This window comes from Myxocyprinus asiaticus, chromosome 19, assembly GCF_019703515.2.
Source record: "Myxocyprinus asiaticus isolate MX2 ecotype Aquarium Trade chromosome 19, UBuf_Myxa_2, whole genome shotgun sequence".
Lineage (NCBI taxonomy): Eukaryota > Metazoa > Chordata > Actinopteri > Cypriniformes > Catostomidae > Myxocyprinus > Myxocyprinus asiaticus.
The window spans coordinates 31,194,298-31,221,939 of NC_059362.1; the positions used below are offsets into that span (position 1 = coordinate 31,194,298).

Genomic DNA, 27,642 nt, shown 5'->3' on the forward strand with positions numbered 1-27,642 from the left:
GTTTGAAATTATTTTTGTAGACAAAAATATAATTGTGCCACCATATTAATTTATTTCATTATAAAACTAACATTTAATTTAAAATAAAACGTTTTTGAAATTGATGACTTGGACCAAATAATAAAGAAAAGCAGCCAGTAAGTGCCCAACATAGATGGGAACTCCTTCAATACTGTTTAAGAAGCATCCCAGGGTGATACCTCAAGAAGTTGGTTGAGAAAATGTCAAGAGTACATGTCTGCAAATTCTAGGCAGATGGTATTATTATTTTGGATTTTGTTTAGTCACAACATAATTCCCATAGTTCCATTTATGTTATTCCATAGTTTTGATGGCTTTACTATTATTCTAAAATGTGAAAAAAAAAAAAAAAATTATAATAAAGAATGAGTGTTTCAAAACTTTTAACTGGTAGAGAGAGAGAGAGAGAGAGAGTGTGTATATATCGTTCAGTTGCCTCTGTGTCATATATATATATATATATGTAATGCAAACAGGTTTCTGACACAGCTTGATATTTTATAGGTGAGATATACATGTACAAGGGAGTTTGTGAAACACACACACGGTAAGAAAGCTGTCAGTCCTTTTTTTATTACGCCTCAAAATGACAAATATTTTACGAATTCTTTTGTAAATACACAAGCAAAACCTTTATAGACAATCATTAGCGAGCTGAAACCAGATAAAATAATTTTTTTACATATATTACAATGGTCATTGGAGCATGTCACTGGCTAACTTTGATGAAAGAGTATTGCTCTATATTATGTATAGTACAGCTAATACAGCAAAACAAGTTTAAAAACCAATTACATATACAGAATGTGCAACCTCATTTCATATATGTAATTAGAACCTATTTGTTTATCTTTTAGGTTGAAATAAATAACTGGTCATGGTTAGTTCTTTTATTAATTAATGAGTGATTACATTTTTAACAGAGATTTGATATTTAAACAATTCTTGTCAGTGACCATCACAGCCCGTTTCAACCTTTAGCATATGACCTGAAAACAAACACCTGCTTACAATTGAAAAAATCAGTTTGTAAGTTCATTTTCTCTGCAATGGAATTAAAATCAACTTTCATTCATTAATAAAGTGCATGTTACAGTAACATTTACTGTAATAGAGTTTTATTTTCAATTACATAAAAAAGCCTCATTGTTATCAAAGCACTCAACTTATAGCAACTTGAAGGCATCCATTTTGGGATTAAGGAATCTATTGATTCTCTACTGCTATTTGAATTGTTTCATTAAAAATTTAGCGTTACAATCTATAAATTGTGCTGCGTTAGATACAAAAGTGTAACAAGGGATAAATACAACAATTATAAAGGGATCATTAAAAAAGACAATTTCCTAAAACTGCAAGGCCTTGTGGAAATATGACTTGACATGTATTTCTGCTATAGGAAGAATTGAAAAACAAAAAGATCTTTAGAAGCATCTAAATTTAAAATTTTCACTTCAGTTTTGTGTGTGCCTAATCAAAACCAACCTAAGTGAGTTTGGGAGAAAGTTGCTTTGTTGTGCTTAATTTGGAGTGATTTACAGCAATACTGTAAATATGTGAGCATGACATTACTGTTAACACATAAAACCTCATTCTACCTGTTCACACACTGAGTTACTTGTTATTTGCATCATTCACAATATCTGGAAATCACAATATCTCTGCATACACATCACCTGCACAGCATGTTTTGAAATCAAAATATACTGCATAACCCTATAGAGAAGCATATGTTCATAAGAGCTATTGAGTGGAAGTGACATAACTAAACACAGGAGGAATCACTCTGGAGCTTCAAACCATCATTTTCTCACAAAGAAAACAACTGAACATATAATGACATGGTAACATGATTCAAAAACCAGCTTGCCCTGATAATTCCAAAAATAAATAAACGCTTCATGGAACTTTCTTCCTGATTTTTACACTTTTAAATAATCAGTGAAGCAGCCAACATATTCGCCTCCAGTCTCTGGAAAGTCCCTTATATCAGAAAATGACTCTAGGTTAGTGATTTCCTGATTTGATTTGATTCAGTTTACTTGTATTTTAAGGCTAAGACTGTGTGCTTTAAAGAGCTTAAGTATTCAACATGTCTTCAACACCCCAGTCAAAGTGCAAGGCAATCCGGGGCAAAATTAAACAAAAAGCTAATTTAATTCCAGCAAGTATTTTACAGCTGTATGATGCATCAGGTGCATCAGAGAGGAGTATAATAAGAGGTACACAATATGCATGAGATTAATTTTCAAGATAACAGAGGCAACATAAATTGGTCTTACTGATAAAGTAATAAACTGCTATCCCACGGTAGCTGTTGAGTAAGTGATGTCTGTTGGAAGATTAAATGTGCTGTGAATATAACGTATTATCTTAAGCATAGTATAAAATAGCGGTCCTTTAAAATGTTATCATGAAAAGAGAGAAGGTTCTTGAAATGGTTTTATCACTCTCTATACAAACATATGCATACTTGCTAAAACCACGGCCAGTTATTGGCCTGAAATCAAAATGTGCATTACACTGAATATGCCTATATGGCAACATCATGCTTTTGAGAATTTGATAAACATATCCTTTACTTAACTCACCAAAAAGGACACATCTTTTGATATACATATTCGATATACATATGTTCTGAGACAAAAGTAATATTATATTAACACAACCTGCATGAAATGAAGTTGCTTTGGCCAGGTGACATATTGATATTCATGTGCTTCAATAAGCACTAAAAATGTAATTCCTTTACAATTTATTTTTCTAAATAAATCTCACACTTCCTGAAAAAGTGAGAAAGGGGTTTAACAGTCTTTAAAGTCTTACAAAAACATAAATTCTCTGAAAAAAAGTGTGCTTTCTCTGACAGGCAGTCTTTAAGACCAAAACTAGATGTTTCTATGGAAACATCTGTTGAGAGGCCCTTAGTAACAGTCCTTGTAAGTCAGATCACTATAAATGTCAGAGGGCCAAGAGATTTTAGCAATATAGAACACCAGAAAAGACTTCTTGATATACTGTCCCAGGCTTGTCCCTTTACTGGTCCGCTGAGTTCAATCCATTTATTCAAGATCATAGCAGTTATAGAGGCTCATGTGAATATTATGACGGTACTGAGCTGTTGGCTGTGATTATTTTGGCCTCACTGAGAAGAATACGTATGTGATTCTCCTCCTTTAACCCCGCCTCCCTCGCTCTTGTCTCGGTTAAGGACGACACATGGCCCAGAGTGTCAAAGCCTGCAGCCAATAGAGGGGCACAATACATGGGCATTCCAATTGACACAAGCCAATCAGAAACAGAGCTCACATGAACGGGAGACACAGGCTTCCGACACATATCAGTCAAACCTCCAGAGGGAATCTGTGGAGACAAAATACAAATTCATCAATCCACAGTCAATAGATTGAGTCATTAAATCATACATTTGTTGATCTTGTGAATGTGTATTGAATAATGAATAAGTATTGCTAAAAATAAAAATTCTTTTTTTATACTGGGGCCAGTGAAAATATTCAAAACAAAATACATAAAAAAACTGCCCGAATCATGCAGTAATTAAAGGTGCACTCAGATTTTTGTTTTTCTCATTTAAAAAGTTTTACTTCTAAAGAAATCAATAGTAATTTTGAAAAATATGTATAAAATCATTACCACTCATGTGAGATGAAGAGTTCAGTCATTTCAGTAACCTTATAAAAGCTCTTTTATTCTACATGTAGCAGGGGCGCCTCATGGAGGCAGCCATGTTAGCATCACATGAACAGCTGAAAACAACTCTTTTAATCTTAGTATCTGCCCTTTTATTGGACACTTTCATTTATGGATTAAATGAATCCTGCTTTACTGAGCAGAGTGAATTTCAACAATGGCACTGGTAACTGAAAACTACTGTGTTTGAATGATGCAGCATCCAGGCCACTAGGTGTCAGTGTAAGCCATACCTCGACATACTTTAAACATTTACTGAGTGCACTAGGGATGGGCGATACCACTTATTTTCTTTTCAATCCGATACCAATAATTTCAAGTCCAATATTGTTGATACCGATAACGATACTTCTATTAAATTTATATTTTTTGCAATTTCTTGGGATAAAATGGGTAATTTAAAATATATATTTTTTGTCATAATCCAAGTCATTATTTATTTATTTATTTACATTTATGAAACTAAACAGAAAATTATTAGACTTCTGTTTTGTTTACCCTTACAAAAATTAACCATGGTTTCACTACAGTAACTATAGTTTAACCATGGGATTTAGTTAAACCATAGTTACCAAACAATTAACCATGGTTACTACTACAATATTACTTTAGTAAAACCATGGTTAACTATTTTTGAATTACTAATTAACAACAATTACACACAATTATAAGAAATAAGAAATGTCACGTTTAGATATGTTTTTATTTTAGTGTGAATTTACTCCAGAAGAAGCTATTTCTCTGATTTTCTGTCATTACCTCTACAAGGCACTGATCCCTCTTGTTTGAACGAATCTTGTGACGGCGCAAGCGCTTTTCTGCTTGTGTTTTTCAGCATGCATGTTAAGATGAGCGGAAGAAGAAATAGTTCCCATCCTGCACAATTATTTGCTAATATAGCCTAATCCTTTTTATTTCACTTTGAAGCTTATGATTATTGTTCATGTTCATGGTAACCAAATATTTTTTTTATTTTTTAGAATCAATATTTTTGTGTGAGGATCGATATTTTTGATACAACATCAGTATCGGAAGTATCGATACTTTAGGATTGATCCGTCCATCCCTAGAGGGCACCTTTAAAAGTAATTTGTAAATGCATTTGGTAAGTCAAATGAGTATATTCTGTAGATAATTGGATCTCTGAAAGTTACTCACAGCCATACGGTGCTCCTTGCGTAGTTGTTTAACTCTGATCTGATCCAGACTGGACGCCACATCCTTCACTGGCTGCTGAAAATCCTCTGAGTATCTCTGTACTAAAAGTTGAGAAATACCACATCGACCGTGCTGAGAAAGGCCAAGAGAAAAGACAGAGAAAGAAAGAGGAGTCAGCTAAATACTGAGAGGAAAACAAGATCTAATGGAGTTCATCACCTCTTTAAGACCATCTGAAAACATCTCTGAAAACCTTAAAAGACCCCGTACAGCCCCCAAGAGACTCTAGTCATCAAAAATTTCTTCTTACTAATGTTCTGTGTTCAAGCATAGCTTTGATTAGCACATTTGTCTCAAACTGTGGATAAAAACAGATCATCATTATCAGATCATAAAGTTTACTCCATGTGGCTTTTTAATAGATTTTACGGTTGGTGGAGACCAAGCATACATGGAAACAGAAGCTGACTCACAAACAAGCCAACTTTATGTGGCAATTACACCATTACATGGCGGGCGAGACTAAACTGTTTTTTTTAATGTGAGATTTAGTGTTCAAATACTAACATCAACCTGTCTGGCGTAACCTAGATCAAGTTTAATATTTTAAATACATCTTTTTTAATTACCTTGAGTGATAAACTAGTGTGTCACGTGAGAGCACGCTGTGCGCATTTGGCTGCTGCTTCTCACTGGCGTTCCTGTGTTGTTCTTGTGTTTTGTTCTTGTGTTTTGATTTTGTTGTTGTTTTGGACTACACTGAACTTTTGATCACTGCTGACCGTATATGAAACTTTGCCCTCTTGGAGTCTTCACTGTTGCTAAATTGCTCTCTGGACTTTATTGAACTATTTTTGTGTACTGTTGACCATATTTGAACTGCACCGGATCACTCTGGAACATATTTCTACCTGGAACTCCCCACATACCCTGGACTCTACATGCACTGCCTCACACACCGTCGGCGAGCCCGCTGACCACTGTTTATCCCTGCTGGTTTAGCCGGTGAGTTAGTCTCCACTCTCTCACTGAGCTGTGTCTGGGTGTTATTTATGAATTCTGATTCGCATCAGGGCGTCAGCGCCAGTGTCAAGCACCACATGAAAAGCGCTTGCAGACAAAACCTCTCATTTTGCATTTTTTTCTTGATAGTTAAGACATAGCGTGCTTCTGTGGTAATTAAAGTGTGCCTTACTTAGGCTGAAAAATACTTGATTTCTGTCACAAGTTCCATCTAGGCCTGTTTTGTACAACAAATAGTGTTAAGAGCTCTTTTCCCCATCACTTTATCGCTGACACTGAATAACTGCTGTGTGTGTGTTGTGAAGTGTGCATCAGTGTAATGACTCTGGCCGTGCACATCACAAAAGTTCTCCCCTCCCAACCAGTGTTTATGCTGTATTAACGGTAAATTCATTAATCGTGATAAAAAAAAATTAAAATGAACGCGTTAAACATTTTTAATTAATTGCATGCATTAATTCTGACAGCTCATCAGCTTTATCATATAAGCAGCTTCCTAATTTAGAGATTAATGTTTATGGTAAAGAAATTCATATAATTTCTTGTGCCCAATTGAGGACACGTTTGATAAGCTGTTGGTACAGGCAGAAATGGGATTGGCCACCGATAAAAGACACTAAAATTCCAGGCAGTCTGTCCTTGCTTTAATATGTAAACAGTGGAGCTACTTGTGGTGACAGAAAGCACATTTTTTCACCTCTGCTCTACAGTGTTCCAGTGGTGGACCTGGCAAAAAGTCAGCCATCTTAAAATTTCCTGAGCCAGGTCTGTTGAGGTGAGGAGGTGTTTATACAGCAGCACTTGTACACAATAGTCTCATAGAACTGATTTGGAATCAGATTTCGCAGTGTACATTACATACCAAAGGACCAAGCTGATCTGGGAGCAGATGTTTTATGATTGCCAAACACTCAAAACCAAATCCACTGTCTCAACTCTTTCCACCTTGACTTTCCTTGCATGTGTGTGTGTGTGTAATGAGGGGATCCCAGAGCAGGTCCACTGCTATTGCTGGCATGACTGAAAGTACTCTTTAAGGATTCAGGATATTTGATAGTTATGTCTGCGCTAAGCCATGCATTTAAATTAAAAATAGCCAGAGAAAATGAGTTCTGCTTAGCAGTTCATCCTCACGATTAATAACTCACAGTTTAAAATGTATGTTCCTCTCCGTTTCTCTTGACAGGCTTTCAAAAGATCTTTCAGCACTAATGAAATAAAAAATAATCTAGCCGTGACTTCCAAGAAACAATGGAATGGTTGAGTCAAGCCCGCCTCTGTTAAAGGAATAGTTCACCCAGAAATGAAAATTCTCATCATTTACTCACCCTCATGCAATCCCATACTGTCTTTCTTTTGCAGAACACAAATGAAGATTTTTAGAAAAATATTTCAGCTCTGTAGGTCATCACAATGCAAGTGAATGGGTGCCAAACATTTGACCATCCAAAAAGCACATAAAGGCATTATAAAAGTAACCCATATGACTCCAGTGCTTAAATTCATATATTCGGAAGTGATATGATAGGTGTGGGTGAGAAACAGATAAATATTTAAGTCAATTTTCACTAGAAATTCTTCTCCCTGCACAGTAGGGGGTGTATGCATGAAGAATGTGAATCACTAAAAACACAAGAAGAAGAATGTGAAAGTTAAAGTGGAGATTGACTGAGCAGGGAGGAAAATTTATGGTAAAAATTGAGTCATTTTTATTTGTATAGCTCCCTTCACAACACACATTGTTACAAAGCAGCTTTACAGAAAATCATGCATTAACAGAAAATTATACCATAATATCTATAAAATCTTCATTGTATAGTTTGATTAAATACAATTATGAAGTGTGTATAAAAATAAGTAATTAAATAATAATTGTATTTAGCAACCACTGAGCAAGCCGAAGGCGACTGTGGCAAGGAACACAAAACTCCATAAGATGTTGGTTAATAGAGAAAAATAACCTTGGGAGAAACCAGGCTCACTGTGGGGGCCAGTTTCCATCTGGCTACCATTATGAATATAATGCCAATATTACTTATTTATGTGCAGTGCAAGTCATAGTTTAAAATTATTAAACTAAGTAAGTGTTAAGGGTCAGTGTTTAAAACAAAGATTTTGTATGAACTGTAAGATTAATGATTAATGTCTTTGAAGTCTATCCTGGATTAACTGCAGAAGTTCATATAGATGCATTGTCCTTTGTTAGTTGGCTGATGAATCTGATGATTGACTAAAATATTGATCGGTTTCTCACCCACACCTAACATATGCTTCTGAAGACATTGATTTAACCACTGGAATCATATGGATTACTTATTTGCTGACATATGTGATTTTTGCTGAAGAAAGTCATACACATCTGGGATTTCATAAGGGTGAGTAAATGATGACAGAATTTTCATTTTTGGGCGAACTATTCTCTTTAGTCTAAAGTGCTGCTATCCCCCCCCCCCCACCAAATCAGGTAGTGCTTTCCTGCTAAACTTTACTAATTTGTTTAATCAGGTTTAGCTTTCATTATGAAAATGAATTAACTTTCCCCTGCCTTCCCACGTTTCGGAACTTCGCGGCCGGGATTTCTCAACTCGGTCAGCTAACTTTACTCAGTACAGAGAATCCTGCTGGAGGAACGCCTGTACTGACATGTAGACTCATTATTGATCACTTGCCCAGTCAGTCCATTCCAATCCAGATCCAGCACCACAATGGAAAAATAAACCAAAAACATGGTTCAGCAACTGTAACCGTATGGAAAAGTGCCATTTGATTGTGATCTGTCCAATGATATATGGGTTTGGCTCAACTACTGTATATTCAGAGAAAATTTAGCATGTCAACAACTTAATCCACACTAAAACCAAGGTAAACTGCAGTACTTTGAAGCGGCGACTAAAAACAAAATGTTTTTCATTTCAGTTCGTTCTTAGCAGAAACTGTATTTTTTCATTCCAGTTCCGGCATTTTGCAGCCTCCTTTCCAAATGGTAACTGTTTAGAACTTAATAAAAGAATTATTAATAACATTCTTTTTAAAATGACAGTACTCTGTGCTTAGGTTGAGTGATACACCATTTGCAGTGTTGCCAGATCTCTCAAGAAAAAAGGGCTCAAGTCTGGAAAATCAAGCTCAAAATAAGTGACTTGCCTAAGCAAAAAGAAAAGATTAATTTATTTTCCCATGAGGTAAAATGATCAACATCAGAAATCTTAACAAGCATAGTATACAGTAGCCTATATAAAATAAAGTCTTAACAATAAATGTGCTCTTATTATTAAATATATGCCCAACAATACTTAACATGTTTGAGAGCGAATGCACAGACAACATTCTTCTGGAGCTAATAAATTCCTTAATCAACTTTATACCGCTTTAATAACCAACACTATGGTAAAATAAAACAGGCACGTTCATTGCTCTTGGCTCATTAGCTGAAATATGTTTATGAAACATTATCACAAAGTAAGGCCTAAATAAAATAAAGAACTGTTTGGATATTTTAATTTTGATTACAGATCTGCTTCTCTGTTAAAGACCGTTTCCACCTGGTATTAAGATGCGTTTCGGGTGATACGATCACATGTGGTCAGTGCTAAATACAGGTCAAAACGGTGTCTAAAACGTTTTTTGATCAGATCACAAAAACCACATAAGAATGTGGTCAAAAACGGATGCAACCACATCACATTTGAGGTGTAAACACTAATCCGTCCTGTACGCATCCCAGCAGCAGTGAAAACGCCACCCCCCTCACCTGTCAGTCAGCAGCTGTGCTAAAACAAGATGTAAAATTTACTTTAAAAGGAAATAACCGTCCGATAGGAAAATTTTAAAAAGCATATACAGAGGCCTACGCAATCACAAGAGCTTCACGGATCTTCTTTAGTGTGTCTGATATCAACACAGATGAGAAGCACGAACACCTGAAGCTCCTTTAATACAGTTAATACACTAAAATAACAGACAATTCTGCTTGACATGTTGCGTTTGTGCTTAGATTAAATTTCAACTGCATCTGGGAGAAACAGCGTGCCATTTTTTTCGTGCTTTCTCTGTCTTTTCTGACTTTGTTGCGCTTTAATATCATGCAGTAACACACTGACATAGTGACTAATGTATGTTATCATGAAACAGAGTCCTTCCCTTCCAAATCCGAACACAAGTGATCACAGGAGACACATTTAAGCGACCAGGTGTAAACAGCGATGTCTCACCTGACCACGTGATCGTATCACCTGAGGCACATCTTAATACCAGGTGTAAATGGGGTCAAAACCCAGCAGCATCAAATCTATATTAATTCATCATAAATTACAATAATTAAGTGAAGACTTGGAAACAACTTAGACGTACTTTTTACCTCTATTTGTTTTCCTTGTATATAGATTATGCATGCTTGTATATGTAGTAATTAAATATAGTTGTTAAAAATGTCTCCAGAATGTCATGTAAGGCTACATCCACAACGTGCAATTAGGCAAAGAAATGTGTGATGCAGCGGTTTCCTTTAAGATCAAAGCACATGCTTATGTTCTACTAAAAAGAGAAAAGCCAATTTTTGGGGGGGCAACAGGAAGTGGTGCAATTCCAAAAATGTACTGTGATAAACCCTTTTTTTGTTTTCAGTTTCATGAAAAAATGATCAGAACAAAATTAACTGGTTACAAACCATTTACCAGCATTTAAAAAATAAAATTGTCACTATGGAGCAATTGAAAGGGACTTCAATTATGATTTGTTTTGGTTTTGTTCCTTGAACTGTTTTAAGTCCCTGCTTTGAAGCAATTTTTCTCAGTAGTTATTGTGTTTTGCCTCTGTAAGGCAGAACTGAGAACTGCAACAGTATTATTGCTAGATCCATTCTACTGTATATAACTAGTAATAAAATGCCATTTTTGCAACAAAAACGGAATTACAATTAAAATCATTACTTACTTTATCAGAGTACGGCTCTTCTGTGAGGTCAATCCCTTCTGAATGCATCCTTTCCTCCAGCAGAGTCTCCAGGTCAACCATTTTGGCATGAGAGATCTTCCTGCTGAGGGCCACTTTAGTTCCATGGATCTGAGGACATGCAGATTCAGGCAGGTCAGACAACCATGGTGGACTTACAGCTGGTGGAGTTCCAGGCTCAACTGAGGATGCTGGGGTTGATGGGGTACCCTCAGAAGAAGTGGCTGAGCTGTGTAAGGGTTTTGTGGGTAAGGTTGTTGTATTTGGCACTGAACCAGACAGAACCAGCGTAGGCTGGCGCAGGCCATTCGGCAGATGTTCCTTGGACTTTTTCGCTGGCACAGGAGGTGGAACAGGTGGTTTTTTAGGGTGAGTTCTTGGAGCAGGGCTAGTTGGGGCAGAGGCAGGTTGGTGGTTTGAGGTCTGAACAGCAGGCAAGGGTCTGACCGGGCTAAGAAGCAGCTCTGTGGGAATTTTTGGCCTCTCCATCGACCCAGTCTCTTTTCCAGACTTATCTGCACCCTGTTCCTTTTTTGATTCTACATGATCTATCTTTACTTCCTCTTTGCTTCTCTGAGGCCTGCCACTTTGGTTCTGGTCCTGGTGGTCCTTCCTCTGATCAAAAGACTGCTCCCAGTGTAGATCCCCCAGAGAATGTGAGCGCTTCCAAGACTGAGGGGTCTCCTGGGGGCCATCTAACTCCTCACAGCTACGGCTAACTGGCATGCGGGAGGTTTGTCCTGCTTTGGAGCCCTTTTTAAGACCAAGGCTTCGTAGACTGAAGCCCTTAATGGACCAGGGCAGAAAGGTCTTGGGGAACTTGCGTTCTTTCTTGGCCTGTTGCTGAAGAGCTTCAGCGGAGTGAGTCACAGGGAGAGTGGGGTAGTCTGGTGACTTGTTACCCCCACAGTCAAATCCAGACGAACCACGGCTGTGGCGTGACGCCTTACGACTCTTACCTGAAACAGAAAGGTGTCCTTTCACATAAACTCCTTAATTATAAATGATTTCTCCTTGAAAGAGTTAAGGTCTGAACTTATGGATTGTTTTTTGGTAAACCTGATGTCATTAAAGTTTTATGAACTGGAAGTGCTGAGGGGGCTAAGCTACAGTTATTTGTTTGGCTCATGTTTGTTTGTGAAAGTGAAATCTATGAGTGAGAGAAAGAGCTGCACTATTAGATTTGAAACTAAACTGCTACAATCTGAAACATTCTGATGAAAGCAGAAAATTTTTACTCAATGTCCAGCAGTATATTACATTCAATTGTGGTTAAAGGAATGCTCAGAGTTCAATACAAGTTAAACTCAATCGACAGCATGTGTGGCACAATGTTAATTACCCCCAAAAATATTCTGACTCGCCACTTATTTAAAAAATAATAATAATAAATTGTGGCTACACAGTAAGGCACTTACAATGGAAATGAATGGGCCGGTCTATAAACATTCAAATACACATAGTTTTAAAAGAATAGCAACAAGTCGTAATCATTATACATGTTAACGTGATTTTAAGTGTGATAAAATTGCTTACTAACCTTATCTGTATGAAGTTATATCAAATACCTGTATAACAGGGTTTTGTAGTCATGACAACAAAGCTGTAATATTGGATATAACTTTACATAGATAAGGTTAGTAAGCAATTTTATCACACTTAAAATCATATTAACATGTATAATGTTTACTTCTTGTGGCTATACTTTTGAAACCATGTGCATTATAACACTTATGGACTGGCCTCATTCACTTCCATTGTTTGCCTTACTTTAACCATGATTATTGTTTTTTTTCTTTCTTTTTTTAATAAATTCAAAATTCAAAAATTCAAAAATAAATTCTTTTTTAATACAATTCGAAATTACTTTTTGTGGTAATCAACATTGTGCCATAAATGCTGTTGATTGAGCTTAACTTGTATTGGGCCATTGGAACATTCCTTTGACAGAAAAATAAATAAAATAAAATAAAAATCAGCTAAAACTAGTACAGATAATACCAGCATGGCGTAAGACTGGTTAAATTGAAATGTGTAATGCAAGAATACACATTTATAAATGTTTACCGAACAGGTTAGTAGTCACAGCATTTGTTTAGCAGGTACCCAAAGGCACAAATTTTGAATTTTAAAAATGTTTATTGAATGTATAGTATTTTTTTATTCTTTTCTTAACGTTTTGTTATTATGCTGTCCCCAGGTTAGTTTAGGGTTAATGGTGAGGTGAAGAATGTCAAGATATTACTTTTAGACTATTGAGAAAGACCACAAATTAATATATTTAAACATTGCATCATTTTCCACATCAAACATACACATCTAATGAGTGGGGAGTTAGTGACAGCCAAGTTAGTTAAGAGCAACAACACATAGATTATTACAAGATTAATAAAAAGTTTATTAACATATAGTTAAAGAATTATTATTTATTAAAATGTACAATGAACATTTATATGCCAGGACTTTTGGAACACATGTCCAAAAAAAAAAAAAAAGAAATGAAATGACAGAGAAACGATGCAGATATATGTGGAATGCAGCTGACAGACAGGGAGAGCAGTCCAGAGAGAAAAGAGAGTGAAGGTTGCATTTTAAGCATCTTATAGAATTTTAGATGAATTAGAATAAATTTTTCATCAGAATCAGAAATCAGACATTTTTAAACAAAATCAATAAAATACTTGCTAACAAAGCAGCACAGCCTGAGAGTAGCACATGCTGAAATGTCTAAGATAATTGGCCCTGCATTGCTAGTCTTAAAAGAAAGAAATGGGGGGAAGAAAATAATAAGTACAGATATCAGGAAGTGAAAACAGATGAAAAAAAAAAAGCAAGCAGACCAGAATGCTAGAAATCACAGAATGGATTTATTTTTCATATTGGCAGACTGCACATATTTCTTATCTGTTCTTAACACTCACGCTTAGCCACCCACACACACACACACACACACGACAATAAGAGGGATCAGTCAGTGTTATAATATGCCAGTAGAAGGTTAAAAAGACAACAGAAGAGTGAAAAACTTAAACACTGATTTGTTTTTAAAAGAAATACAGAATGAGACACAGTCCTAACTCTTAGATAAAATTCTCTCAAAAATAGACTTAGTAGATTAGCTCCTAAACACTTTTACACACTATGCAAAATATCACCTTCAATTGCACGTAGCATCTATTCATCCACTATATTCTTCCTCTGAAGTCTTTGCTTTTTTAGGCACATAAGAAATTGTGCAATATGATGAAAACAAACACCAATGACAAATATAGAGTGATATTTCTTGAAATGGCAAAGGGTGCACGAGAGATGTAAAAGTGAGTCTGAAATTAGCCTGCTCACTGCAGTGGGTTTGTCATTGAGAACATTCTCAGCTCTTGAACTCCAGGCAAATATACTTTGAGAAAATTGACCAGTATGTAATCCTGCTGTGAGAACAGGCCTTGTGCATATTTTCTGAGCTACTGGCCTACACCGTCTGTCTGTATCTCCTTATTTTCTCTTCAGGCTGCAGACTTTTGTTGATTAGTTAGAGATAGGAAGAGCGTGGCTGCCACTGAATGTAATTCTCTCTGCAGGAGAAGAAACAGGACAGCTTTTTTGGAAATTCTAATTTCTAATTAAGTGGAAGAGAGCAGGATAAGAGAGTAAGAAAAAAAAAAGAAATTATGATAAAACAGAATAAGAGAAAAAGCCACAGCAGATATGACAGAGAGAGACAGAGAGAGAGAGAGAGAGAGAGAGAGAGAGAGAGGAGAGAGAGTGTCTTGCGTTAAATCCAGATGTAATGACAGTTTCTCATTGGCTGTTAGGACGCCGAGTCATGGTAGAGAGAAGAGTGGCCCAGAGGTGAGAAGATGGTGTCATGGCGTTGCTACACTAGGCTGGACATGGTGATGCTGTTGGTATGGAGATGCTAGACAAGCGTCTGGTTACCATTCTCTAGGTTTTCGTTACTTTCGTAGCAACCAGAGTCCCGTGGAGAGTTGGCCATGAGGCCATGCCCCTCACAGAGGAGTTTCTCCTGTGAGCCAGAGAAGGTGCTGCGCTCCGGATCACTGCTACCTATAACACACACAAGCACAAAGTTAATATTCTTCAATCTCTTTCTTCTAAATAGTGTACACAAAAAAATACCAAAATCTGCAAAAATATTTTATAATGGTTTAAGCACCAAAAGTGTATAGGATCATTAGAGATCCTAGGTATGTAATAGTGTCACAGTTTTTTTATTTTTGCACTTCTATAAATTATCATTTTTATGATTATTTCATATAAGTTTACTTTCACAGGATATCTATTCTTTGTTTATTACAAGAGAAATGAGTACTATATTCATACAAATAAATACTCTATCACACTGATTTTGAATGATCAACAATGGTGAATTCTCAGTATTACATATGCGTGTACACATACATATTACACATGATATTTCTTACTCAAGGTGGCGCTGTTGTTCCAGTGATTGACTTGATTTACATTTGACATTGCTATTTGATGAAGAAACAATGTGGAAGTAAACTACAGCAAGTGTAACACATGAACAATATACGACTATTGTCATTTGGATGTAATACTGAAATCATGTATGTTGTACATATGTTTAGACTCAAAAAAATGAATGTACTTGTGTAGCTTATGTGTAGCTCAATATGTTTTTGACAGCCAGTTGCATCTCATGAAATTGCATTATGAAAGTAATGAATCCTGTTTGAAATTTGTCATAAATTGTTGCATTTTCTCTTTGATATAAAAAAACAAACAAAAAAAAACATCAAAATAAATTTTATTCTATTATTTTCTAATTGTTTTTAAAACATTTTGATAATTTGACACTATCTGGGCAATGTGTAAACCCATTTGTGATAAATATAAGTGTCGGGCCTCCAAAGACCAGTATATGTAAGCGTGTTTAGTGAAACACCCATGCATTTAAGGGTTAAGTTGAATTAATTTAAATGAATTTATCAATATATCATGTAGCTCATTAGATTACCTTTTTTAATCATTTGAAAGCCATAAACATAATATGATGGATGTGTCTCCATGAGGCCTTTATGAGGACTGTTGGGTAAACCTCTTTGATAGATTCTATGTCTCTGTGCCTGTGTGTACTCACTATCATAATCTTGCAGTAGTTCTACAGCAGTCAGCAGAACAGCTCGGTGTTGTGGGTCTCTGATGTTGAGTTCATCCAAATCTTCTTCCTCTAGTAACTTAAATGTGTCCAGATCCTCATACCCATTAAACAGGAAGGTTGGCATATGCTCCTAAAGCACACACACACTTACAGATTACACACAGTGTAGCACACAGCCCTTATAACTATAAATACACCACTCCACCCTGTTAGTTCACGCTTTTTGTGTGGAAATGTTTCCGGACTCTAAACTCTTTTGTGACAGCCAAACTATCATTATAGTCTATTAACACACTGCACTACATTACACATGAGCCAAACATGATCATTTAAACGGTTTCTATTGTGTGTAACTGTGAGATCTATAATGTGATGTTATTAAGAGATGTAATATAGAAGAAGCTTATTCTGCTTAGAGTTTAATTTCGCCGTCTCCCGCGTCCTCCTTGCACCCCATCCTAAGAACTTTGTTACATGGATTATCAAGTTTTGCACAGGTCGAGTGAATGCTGTCATTAAAAGGAGACATACCAAACATTAAGTAATTCTAAAATTCATGTTAATTTTTCAATTCAATTTTTCACTCAAATTGAAATGCAGATAATGTAACTCATGAAAAAAAAAAAAAAAGAGAAGCATTTTCACAACCCTACTGTTCGTCAATAACATGACTACATTTATGTGCCGTCTCTGTCTTACCTTCAGGTTGATTCTCTCCAGTAGCTCCTCTACAGAGGTGGGTTTGGGCGGCCTGCCCTTTCTCCTCCTCCGAACTGCTCGTTTGGGCTTCTCCTCTTCTTCAACCAGCACATCCACGTAGATGAACTTAAACGTGCCCACCTTATTATTGAGCAGACCCATCCATGTGCCCATGGGTGGCTTACTGATGATATCAATCACATCTCCTCTCTTGAGAGTGACAGAAATAGATGTAGTGAGATCATTACTAATAATTGATTTTATGAGAAATACATTTATTGCTTGTGTGTGTTTGTTCAATACCTTCAGCTTGAGTGAGTCTGTGTCATATGGACTGGGTGTGAAGTCAGTGTGAACTCGTGCTCTACCGCAGAATGGCCCTCTGTATGGAGGCTCTTCATCATCACCATCCTCACTCCTCACACTCTCTCTGTTGCTGGCTGACGAGTCTGTGGTGCTCACTGTCTGTCCACCTGTGACAAGACAATCAAAATCTTGTACACACAAGACCCAAATCTACGTTTATTCCGAGTATTAGGCCCTGCCTGGTTTCTTCGAGTAGTAAAAATGACAAACTTTAGGATGAATAATTTCCATTTTCTTTCATATACCATACCTTTCATGAAGAAAATGTTAGTGGTGATTGCCCCTGCAAAATTAATAAATCTGATATTTTCATCCGTACATATGGATAGGAACATGAATTAAGTCTATGGGATTTTTTTTTTTTTGCTGCTGTTTTTATTGTCCACCAGGTAAAATCGTAAGTCTGTTCCCCCTAGAGCAGGGTGAGTTGCATGCCTAAGTTCAATACTAAGGGTTAGGGTACTCCAAAATATGAGCATTTTGAATGGAAGCACAACTAATAATTACACACAAAACACACTTACTCATGGAGCTCTGTCCACTGAGGGAGCTGTGCAGACTCTCTACAGACCCTCCTGCCTTGAGTTTGGGCTTCTCTAGAGAGTCTTTGTCTGGCTGAGGTGATGGAGCACAGCTGGCCGTCCCATCTGGACTAGACTATACAGAGAATAAAAGAGAAAGAGATGACATTATTCATAAATACAATTCTGACACCACAAAAGAAAGAAGTTGATGGACAGCAGATGTTGTATGTATATAATATGAACTTCACAAAGAGAAAAGACTTAAAGCACTGCTGGGAGAGCATTCATTTGTGCAACAAAGTAGTTCCTCTAAGTTGTCACTAGGTGGCAGTACAGCATAATGCATGATTACAGAGGATGAGAAGTCAAGAACAACTGTGCTCTGTTGGCAGCTGAATTTCTCTCAGCACACATGAGCTCAATGCTAACACACAAACACACAGGTCTACCTTAAGCATGCTAAAAGATTTAAATATATGTGAATGCGTGCTCCAATGCACAGAGCACAAAGAGAAACTGAGACACTTTGTGTGTGTGAAATCGTTTGAGAACAGAAAGTGAATACAGAGAGCACATCAGTGAGTGTGTAAGAATTTGTTTCTATATTCAACACCGCCAAGGCTATTGTGGGTGTGTTAAGTTGGAGTGGCTACATAAAGTGATAGTTGAGATGTTGGACCGCAGTTTGAAACAAAGAAAGTGGTGCACATATGTGCTACCTCTCCCTGGAGTAGAGGCTGGGTCTCACCTCTGCACGAGCCTGGTATTTAACACGCAACTCGGTATGTGTATGTGTACCTGTTCAGACAGAGAACCGGTGTATTTCTTGGACATACGCTTCCTCATAGTCTCTTTGACTGACTTGACTTTCTTCCCTAAAGAGATACGTGATATGGTGGGAGATTTCACTGCGTCCCTGTACAGAGTCTCCTGCTCCTTGAGCCACAGACAGAAAGAGAGCATGATTAAGCACATTGAAAGCCAGCTGATTTGACAATTTGATCACACAAACACTGCAGCTGCATGTGAGAGCGGAGATCAAGGGGGTGTGTGTACTCACGCTAGGCTCAGAGGCCGTGTTGACCACATGGAGGGAACGATTAGACAGATCAAATCCTCCAAAGCTACACGTTCTCTGCAGGAAAGACGTAATTAGTGTAAATTCACTATTAAATGAATAGAGAGAGTGATTCATGAAGTCAAAGCTCAGATTCATGCTGCTCTTTATAATGGAAACTACAGATTTAAAAATGATCAGCCAAAGAAATACTTCATGGTATGAGCTGATTTCATATTCAACTCAAAATAAAAAATTTCAGTTTTTTACCATTATGTAAATAAGCTGATGAACTCTTGTAAAAACCTGAATGCAACTGAATTAAAATATTGATAAATGAAAATACTGATAAATCAATAAACAAATACATGCGATGCATTAAAAATAAATGAAAAGGCTTTCATAATGCATTTTCATTCCACGACTTTTGAAAACTTGCACAAAAATGGCAGTATCTAAATTGTCCTGTTGTTCAAAATAAACAGATAAGATCAAAAGTTGTAGAATGTTAGGCTGTAGCATGTTCCGTGGAATAAAATCATGCACTTCGAGAGAGAGACAACAAATAAAAATAAAAAAATTTTAAATCTCAGAGGAAAAAAATAAAATAATCACAAAATGACTACTCTGTATTCATGCCCAGGCTGAAAGAGCCATTTCCAACCCACAATGGATAAAAAGCATTTACTGGTGAAGATCACGGTCATGTTCACATTCACTATGAATGACGGCGAGGATCCACAGATGGCAGACTCTGCAAAGCTGCCGAACGAACTTCACATTATTTAATAACTAATCTAACTTCAACTAAAAATCACATAACTCTGAAAGTGTATCAAAAATGAGGATCTTTTTTCCTTCTACTGCTCTCCTCTGTCTCCCAAGGACTGTTCACTCCCATTTTGCCCTGACACACATGACTGGCTACAAGAGACATGGATGAGAAATGAAAGGAGAGAAGCTAAGGATAGGGAAAGATAGGTCTTGACTGTTAAGGTATTATCACATTTCATTTCTCTTCTATCTCTTTCTTATACATGATTATGAAGTTTTGAATCAAAACTGCTGTAATGCAGTAATGAGAAAGAATTGAAAGAGCACAACCAGTCTAAAATATTTCTAGCTCTAATAATCACCCCAGGGATTGATGAAGACTTTAGAAAATGCATTTTATGACACCACAGTTCTTATTTCAGAAGCTTAGGTTCTGTTGACTAAGTCTATGTACTGTGTGTGTGCAATATGTTTGCCCACAATTACAAATATCTCACTCCATCAATAACTACAGTATTAAAAAGTATCAGACTTATGAAAAAGAACTCTTGCGGTTAGTCTCTCAGTTATATAATTCTATTGTGCAGCTTTGCAGCAGCCTGTTCCTCCAGTGCAGCAGAGGGCACTGTAGATCTGCTTTTCTGGCACACTCACAGACTTCTGCTGGATGCGTAAGAGAACGCGCTTGGTGCAGCGATCCATGCTGGATGCCCACTTCCTGTTCACATCTCTTTCTTCTTCCAGGAGCCAACGGCGGTCAGCCTTGCTCAGTGTGACGGGCCGAACCAGCCCGGTCCAGTTCAAGTGGCCATACAGGCTTCGTTCCACCACATACGTGATGTTGAGCTCACTAACTGCCGTCCTCCCCTTCAGACGCCGGGGCGGAAACAACCAGCTGCCCACTATTCCGCTTCCACAGCTTTTCCCCTTATCTCGGGCCAACGGAAGCTCACGGGTGGGAGGGGAGTTGGGCAGAGTGGAAGAGGGAGCGATGGTTTTCAGAGCATGGCTGGAACGCTGGTAGAGCAAGTGCTTGGTGGAGTATGCGTAGTTTGGGTCGGGTTTATTGCGCTGCCACATGGAGACGGGTGGCCGCTTGGTGCTGTTAATGTCATCTAAGGACACCAGAAGGGGGTGTGGCTTTGGGCGGGGCCTGGTAAGGCCGTAAAAAGCATAGACGCTGTCAGTACTTACCCCATGAGACAAAGATGTCAAGGCTTTCTGCATCTCTCCGTCTGTCGCTGAGCAGGAGACTTTAGTGCTGTCGTCTCCCAAACCTTCCAACTCTGAGAAAGAGGAGCCACTACCCTCCGCTAAACCCAGTCCAGACCCGGCACTGCTCTTGCGTGGTGGGCGGATCAGGCCGTGGGGATATGAGCCGGGGGCCTTCACTAACTTGAGAGCAGGTTTCCAGGCCTCAAGGCTGCTGGTGGAGGGCGAGGTGGTCAGGCTATCAATGTCCCCATCCAGAGAGAGCTGTTCTTGGGCAAGGGAGGACAAAGAGGAGTCTGTGCACAGAGCCGGCTTTTTGTGGATCCCTGCGTACAGTGCATTTGAATCGTCACATAAGGGAGTTTCATCCAGACTTAGAGAATCTTAGGGAAAGGAAGACAGAAACAGAAACGTCTATAAATTGAAATATAATTTGACTTTAAAGATACTGAAAAATCTCTATCCAGTTCACTCTAACTACACCATACTGGCATTATTTAATACCAGTGGAGTCAAGTATTGAAAATAATTGATATCACGAGAACAGATTAATGTTAATACACACTTAAAAAATACACACTTCAGAATTCTTATGACAATAAAGTTAATACCAGCTGATCAATGCTCCCTGAACACTCTCCCAGCCTCCTACCTTGCCAGCCATGCCTTTTGCCTTCATCCACTTTGATGAGTTTCTTGCGAACACGTCGAGTTGAGTTGACCAGCTTGTGAAGCCTCTTGAACTTCACTGAGTCATCCTGCTCGTCATCAGACTGCTCCACAGACTACAGAGACAAAACTCAATGTCAGTATTATATTACGTCTGAATTCCTATGAATATAAATTGCATGATAAACAACATATTTTCCATATAGACAAATACAGAGAATAATGGTTTGCACTGACATGAACAGATTATAGGATGTATAGGATGGGCTCTTGCTATTAGGGATATGACATGACTTATGAAAGGATTGTAGTATAGAGTTATGTGTTATGGAGACGAGTTTTAAGCCCATTAAGCACACAAGTCTTGTTTTTGTCATACACAAATGAGTACGAGTAAACATTTGGGGCGGAATAAATCCAATGCTTATTCCAAATAAATAATTCAAATGTGGACAAATACTGTAAAGATGACCTACTGTATGGCCGTATCACTCACTCACTCACTCACTCACTCAAAAACCATTTTGTTTACTGCAAAAGTACACCACATTATGGGCTGATGCACTATTTCTCTTCCCTCTTTTGATTGACAGGCTATAATCTGTACTGGCCATCGGCTGTTTTTAAACCATCAGCAGAGATGGAACTGTTTTGGCCAATTTGAATGACTGGCAAATACATTTGTGCATCCCTGCACACAACACACTTAACTGTTCCACCAAGATGTTGAGCTTAAATGTGATCTGTGTTATTGGAAACCTGAAGCTCAACCACATACAAAAAAAGACTGTCTCATAGGTTCACCATCGGCAATGAATAATCTTTCGTAATCATTCAAGGCCACAGTGTAAGATCACATGACGGATGGATACTAGAATGCCAAGAGTTGTCCAAGTAGAAGAGGCGTTTATGATGATGACCAAGAAAAACAAGCATCAGACACACAACAGCACAGCTCAAAGAGTTCAAAGTATATCCATCAGGGCTGAGCAGTAAAACGAATTTACATTATAAACAAAAGCACAAATAATATATCTCTTACATGCACGCATGCAAGCACGTCTGAAGAAAACAATTTCTGGACAATGGCATTATAGAAGTACTGGCACGAGGTTGAACCACTAACTGCAGTCTGCCCTTTAAACAACATGCAAATGTCCCCACAAATATCCACCATCATTTCTGTTATCCGTCAGCACAAGTTTTCAAAGCCACATTTTAAACAAGAGCAAAAGAGGAAACTACAGAACAAGGAGAGAAAAAGAGAATGACATCCAGAGATTTGTCCAGTTGTGTCCCACCGTGTCTCAGAAGCATTAGTGTCCTCATGTCCAGGTTAGATGTTAGAGTCCATACAAAAAAAAACCCCACCAAGACACCATCTCATGCAGAGTCAAACACAAACTGTAAACTATTTTTTGAAGAAAAATCTGTAAAAATCTGGGCGTAGGGGAGTGACCGTGGCAAAAGGAGTGATTTTTTTGTGACCGGAAACTTTGCGAGGTTTGACATATGACCCCTGGACATCCTTAACGATCTTCAGCGGAGAGAAGGAATGTGGGCAAGAGAAAAGAAAGGCTGATCTTGCTGCAGTTCATTCATATTTGGATACAGTACGTCCTCTGTATTAGCATCTGCTAAAACTGATCCCACATCTGCTAAATCCAGCAGAAATTTGATAGATCACTATATTAAATGAAGCTGACACTGATCTGGTGACAGTGGAACCCCATGGACATACAGTGAGGTTTTAGTGTTCTGATTAAGACTAAACTGATCTCAGATCAGTGGTGTCCCCAGAGAGAGCTCTGCTTTCAGAGTGCTGCCAGTCAGTTTAACCGTTAGCAGACTAGAGCTGACCCATTTCCATTTGTAAATGGGATATCATCATCCCAGGGGCCACCATTCCAACATAGATCGAGTTTATCCTTCAGATACTGAGATTCAATTTGCACACACTGATAAGTTCTCTGTTTTTTAGAGGGTTAAAGACAGGCAGAAGGAAATTTGTCTGTTTAAGAAACAGAGAGAGTCTCAATAGTACAAAGATACAGGGTCTTTGTATAATTTCCTCCCTGTTGACTATAATGGGTCTAACGGTACAACAGAATGAATATCTGGGTCATATTTTACACAAAAAACAAAAAGAAAAGATTAATAAACTACATTTTGTACAAAGAAAATTAAGCCTATATTTGGGACCATTAAGATGTTTTTGTATGGTGGCATTATGGTCTAATACTTATAGGTCATTGACAAATAAGGTTGTCCAAGGTGAAAAATCTAGTTTAAAACACTTGTCAAGTTCTCAGAAATTTAATCTTTGTGTCCAATTTAGATTCATACATTTTTTTTAAAATCTTTATAGCATTTTCTACAATAATATTTAAAACTTTAAAATTGTCATGTGGTGTAACCATCAAGTATAAAAATACTTTTTTCACCTTGAATACATGAGAATATAAACAACTTCACTAATTTACAAAAAGTTTTCAAATAAATTTGTCAAGGTACTTGAGGGTGCACGGCTGGCGCTGAATCAGCGGGAGAGCGAGATAAAGGAGAGCCAGAGACACCAGTTTGTGAAAGAGAGAGATGCACATGGCCGCGCTGCATGTGTGTGTGTTTATGTTTGTTTTATGTTGAGTTTTACATTAAACTTTATGTTGACTGTTCAGCTGGTTCCCGCCTCCTCCTTACCCATCCTTTAACTGTTACAATGCCAAAATAAATATCAGATGTTTTTTAAAACTTCACACTCAGTCTTGAGGTTTCCGCTCTGTTTTATGGTTTTTATGGTCAACATAAGCAACAAAATAACTACCTACATGTTGGTTTCACCCAATGACTTTGATATGGTGGACAAATGCGTTTATAAATATGAATCATATTTTAAAACACAATTGTTTCACTGCTTAATTTTTTTTTAAGAAATAACAATATACATATATATATATATATATATATATATATATATATATATATATATATATATATATATATATATATATATATATATTATTATTTATTTTTAAAGAAAAAGACAAAATATTTCCTTGAACTGTTCTCTTGGCCATTTTTGAAAGTGCTTGAAAATTTGAAAACTTGCATTACCTTCAGTGGCGTAACTTTCATGTGAACACTAGGAAGGACAAATCTGCCAGTGTTTTCAGAAAACTGCCATTTGTTCGCTGTGGAGAGCTTGCATGCTCAAGGTTGCCAGATTGCGTGACTAAAGTGTCACCCTGGCAGAATATTTCCAAACTGTACAAGTGTCAAGATTTGATTGGGGGATTTCACCTATGGAAATCTGGCAACCTTAAACATGTCGAAATTTCATTCTGATTGGCTAATCGCCCTTATTTAAAGTCTGTTATTTATCAAATGTAGAAAATGTAATATTTTACATGCATGATTAGTTCTAAGTAATACATGACAATTAATCGAAAGGGGATGGAAAGGGGGGATGGTGGTTTTACAAGGGGATGCTTTTTGGTATTTCTTGCAACAAGGGGGATGCCATCCCCTCGCATCCCCTCTCAACTCGAGCCCTGAATATGGCACATATTTTTAGACAGTTTTTGTGGGATACACCCACACACCAGTTTGTAGTGCTCTTTCGCTTACTTTGCTCTTTTTCTGCAAGGGTAAATCCATTACCAAGAGGTATTAACAATTTCCCCTTAATTTCCCCCAATTAGATCCTTGTTTAAAATAATTACACTGAATGCACAAACACATAGATACACAAAAAGCCCACACATTTCTGTAGGAAAGGGCAGTAACTGCTCTGAGCAGACATCAGGCTTTGCAGGGAAGAGTGAGTCATTTTTTAGCTGTAAGCGCTGTGTGTGAGCTGTGGTCATCTCAAAGCTGAGCAAAGCAGTGCTGTGATTTGTTAACATCAAAAAGCAATGCAAAGACATCTTAGCTGTTGACCATTAGAACAGGTGGTGTATGTTTACTTCCAGTGGATGGCAACTGGTTAAAGTATTCATGACACGTGTGTATTTGTATGTACGTTTGCTGGCAGCTTAGTTTTCAAAAGGGCAACATCAAACTACATCCACTGTTACCCTTCAAGGATTTAATCATGAACACATTCATACACTCCACAAACACACACACACCCACACACACACACAAAGCATACTTTTGTACTGGTAACCAGAGCCAAAAAAGTGTGACATAGGTATCAAACTTATTTAAATGGTTTGAAGAAGATAAAATGCCAGGAGTCAGAAGTGTCTACATCTCATCCTTCAATTAACACACACTTTATGACCTCATCACCGGGGGACTTGTAGTGCGCTAGTTCCCCATGCCAAGTCTAAATGACATCATCACGAAGGGTCTCGCAGTGAGCTGGCAGTGCCAGATGCTCATTACGACTGTTGCATCAACATCAGCGTCTCCATATAAACACACACAACCAATAAGCTTTCAGATCAGTCATTACATACTTTTTATAATATATGGTTAATGTATGGGGACTACAAATCATCCTAAGCTTTGTGAGCACTAAAGCTTATAACAAATGAAAGCATGTGTTCAGTGTGGTTATTTCAGTGAAGAGGATGAACCGAGCTGACGTAAGGGATGGCGCTGCACGACTTTATAAACCACAATGTCACTAGTGTGGTCTGCAGAGATGTACCTCCCTACACATACATACACTCGGACATCAATTAGTACAGTGACAGACATTACTAACACTTGCCGCTGGGGGAACATAAACTTTAATGTGACTGAAAGAGGTTAGCTTGTAAACACACCCCTCACACACATACGATCAGGTCTATGGTCTTGGTTGTTGGGTATAGTACTTACATTGCAGGCGGAGGAGAGGTTAACAGTGGGACTGGATCCATCAGTCCACTCTGCTGTGTCTGTACTGGAACTCAACTGTCTGTTCCTTTCATACTCCTTTAACTACGGAGAACAAGAGGTCAGAGAGAGCCGCCCCTCGCCCTCACATACACACTCACACAACCCTGTCTGTCACAGAAATAAAGTCAGGGAGTATCCCCACATCACACTGACATGTACACATACAAAGCTTCCACCACTCACCAGAAAAATACAACATAAATCACAAACACATACATGATTGCAAAAAGCTAGGGCTGTCAATTGATTAAAAAATTTAAAGGAATTAATGATGGTTAGCTGATTAATTAAATTAACCACATGTGTGACCTGCTCCATCATTTTGAGTCACTTTGACCCAGAAACATTTTTTTTTTTTTGAATGTTATGCAGTTTGAGCTTTCTAGTGATCTATAATAATTTATTTTAAATCATTTAATGTTGGTTGAGTTTTTTTTTACTTTTGTGAAACCTCAAGATATTTGTCTGTGTCAAAGTGACTCTTAAATGATAGAGCAGGTCACATATAATCACATAAATTAATACTTGCTGGGAAAAGTGCCCAAATGAAAATAATCCAAAGATATTTCTTTTTTGTTGGTTAGTAAAGCATTGAATAAGCATTACAAAAAAGTACCTTAGAAGCCAATTGCTTTTTTTTTTTTTTTAATTCTGTCTCACTGAAGCCTCTCACTGGCCTTTTGTCCAGAGCAATCCATTTTTGCAAAGTTAGGTTTATACTCAAAAATATCTTTATAATTAATTATACTAAATTAAAACATTAAATTGACAGCCCTACAATACACAGAATGACACATCAAAATAACAGATAAATAAAAACACATAACTACACTTCACAGACAAAGAAAAAACAGCACAGGTGTATTTGCATTCAGACACACACACGATTATACATATATGCACAGGTTTACACTCAATCATGTATGATTTCAACTATCCAAAAAGGCTTATTATTGATTCAAACTCTAGATCCTGTCAATCAAGACTCATAATAGAGAAAAATCCACTATCAGCCCAAAGCAGGAAAAACTGAAGGATAAGAGAATTTAAAGATGAAAAAAACCCTGATGTTTAAAGGAATCAGTGTTGGCCTTGTGGAGAGAGGGAAGCCAAATTCTACGATCTGGAGTCTTCCATTAGGAACACAATCTCAAAACACAATCAGAAAGACAGAGAGACAGAGACAGAGAGAGAGAGAGTGTTCCACAGTCACCCAAACACCTCTGAACAGTAAAAAAGGACATAAAAGATCCATTCGATCAATCTCAGCTAAACCTACTTCAGAAATTAGATACCAAAAACTCTCCTACACCTCAACAAAGTATGATGCACTGAAGAAACTACTGCAGCCCTTCAATGCAGGTTAAGTACGCTTGTGTGTATATGCATGTCAGTGTATGTCAGTGTGTGTTTGCGTGTTTGGAGAAAAGCAGCAGCAGGGGCGG

The 27,642-nt window shown here is 37.5% G+C and overlaps 1 protein-coding gene across 9 annotated transcripts in view; it reads right to left on the minus strand.

Moving 5' to 3' along the window:
- Window positions 1-896: 896 nt before the first annotated feature.
- LOC127456705 (SAM and SH3 domain-containing protein 1-like) overlaps window positions 897-27,642 on the minus strand; it is a 379,637-nt gene continuing 352,891 nt past the window's right edge. For 4 of the 9 annotated variants that reach the window (XM_051725202.1, XM_051725208.1, XM_051725204.1 and 1 more), the window contains 13 exons: window positions 26,138-26,239; window positions 21,291-21,423; window positions 20,081-21,021; window positions 18,656-18,730; window positions 18,394-18,531; window positions 17,596-17,728; window positions 17,009-17,178; window positions 16,706-16,915; window positions 15,986-16,136; window positions 14,800-14,928; window positions 10,846-11,822; window positions 4,891-5,022; window positions 897-3,384 (listed from right to left, as the gene is read on the minus strand). In XM_051725202.1, coding sequence (XP_051581162.1) covers window positions 3,124-3,384; window positions 4,891-5,022; window positions 10,846-11,822; window positions 14,800-14,928; window positions 15,986-16,136; window positions 16,706-16,915; window positions 17,009-17,178; window positions 17,596-17,728; window positions 18,394-18,531; window positions 18,656-18,730; window positions 20,081-21,021; window positions 21,291-21,423; window positions 26,138-26,239 — 3,552 coding nt within the window. In that variant the 3' untranslated portion in view covers window positions 897-3,123. The remainder of the gene's footprint in view (window positions 3,385-4,890; window positions 5,023-10,845; window positions 11,823-14,799; window positions 14,929-15,985; window positions 16,137-16,705; window positions 16,916-17,008; window positions 17,179-17,595; window positions 17,729-18,393; window positions 18,532-18,655; window positions 18,731-20,080; window positions 21,022-21,290; window positions 21,424-26,137; window positions 26,240-27,642) is intronic. The other 5 variants (XM_051725205.1, XM_051725211.1, XM_051725206.1 and 2 more) reach the window with 4 other exon arrangements.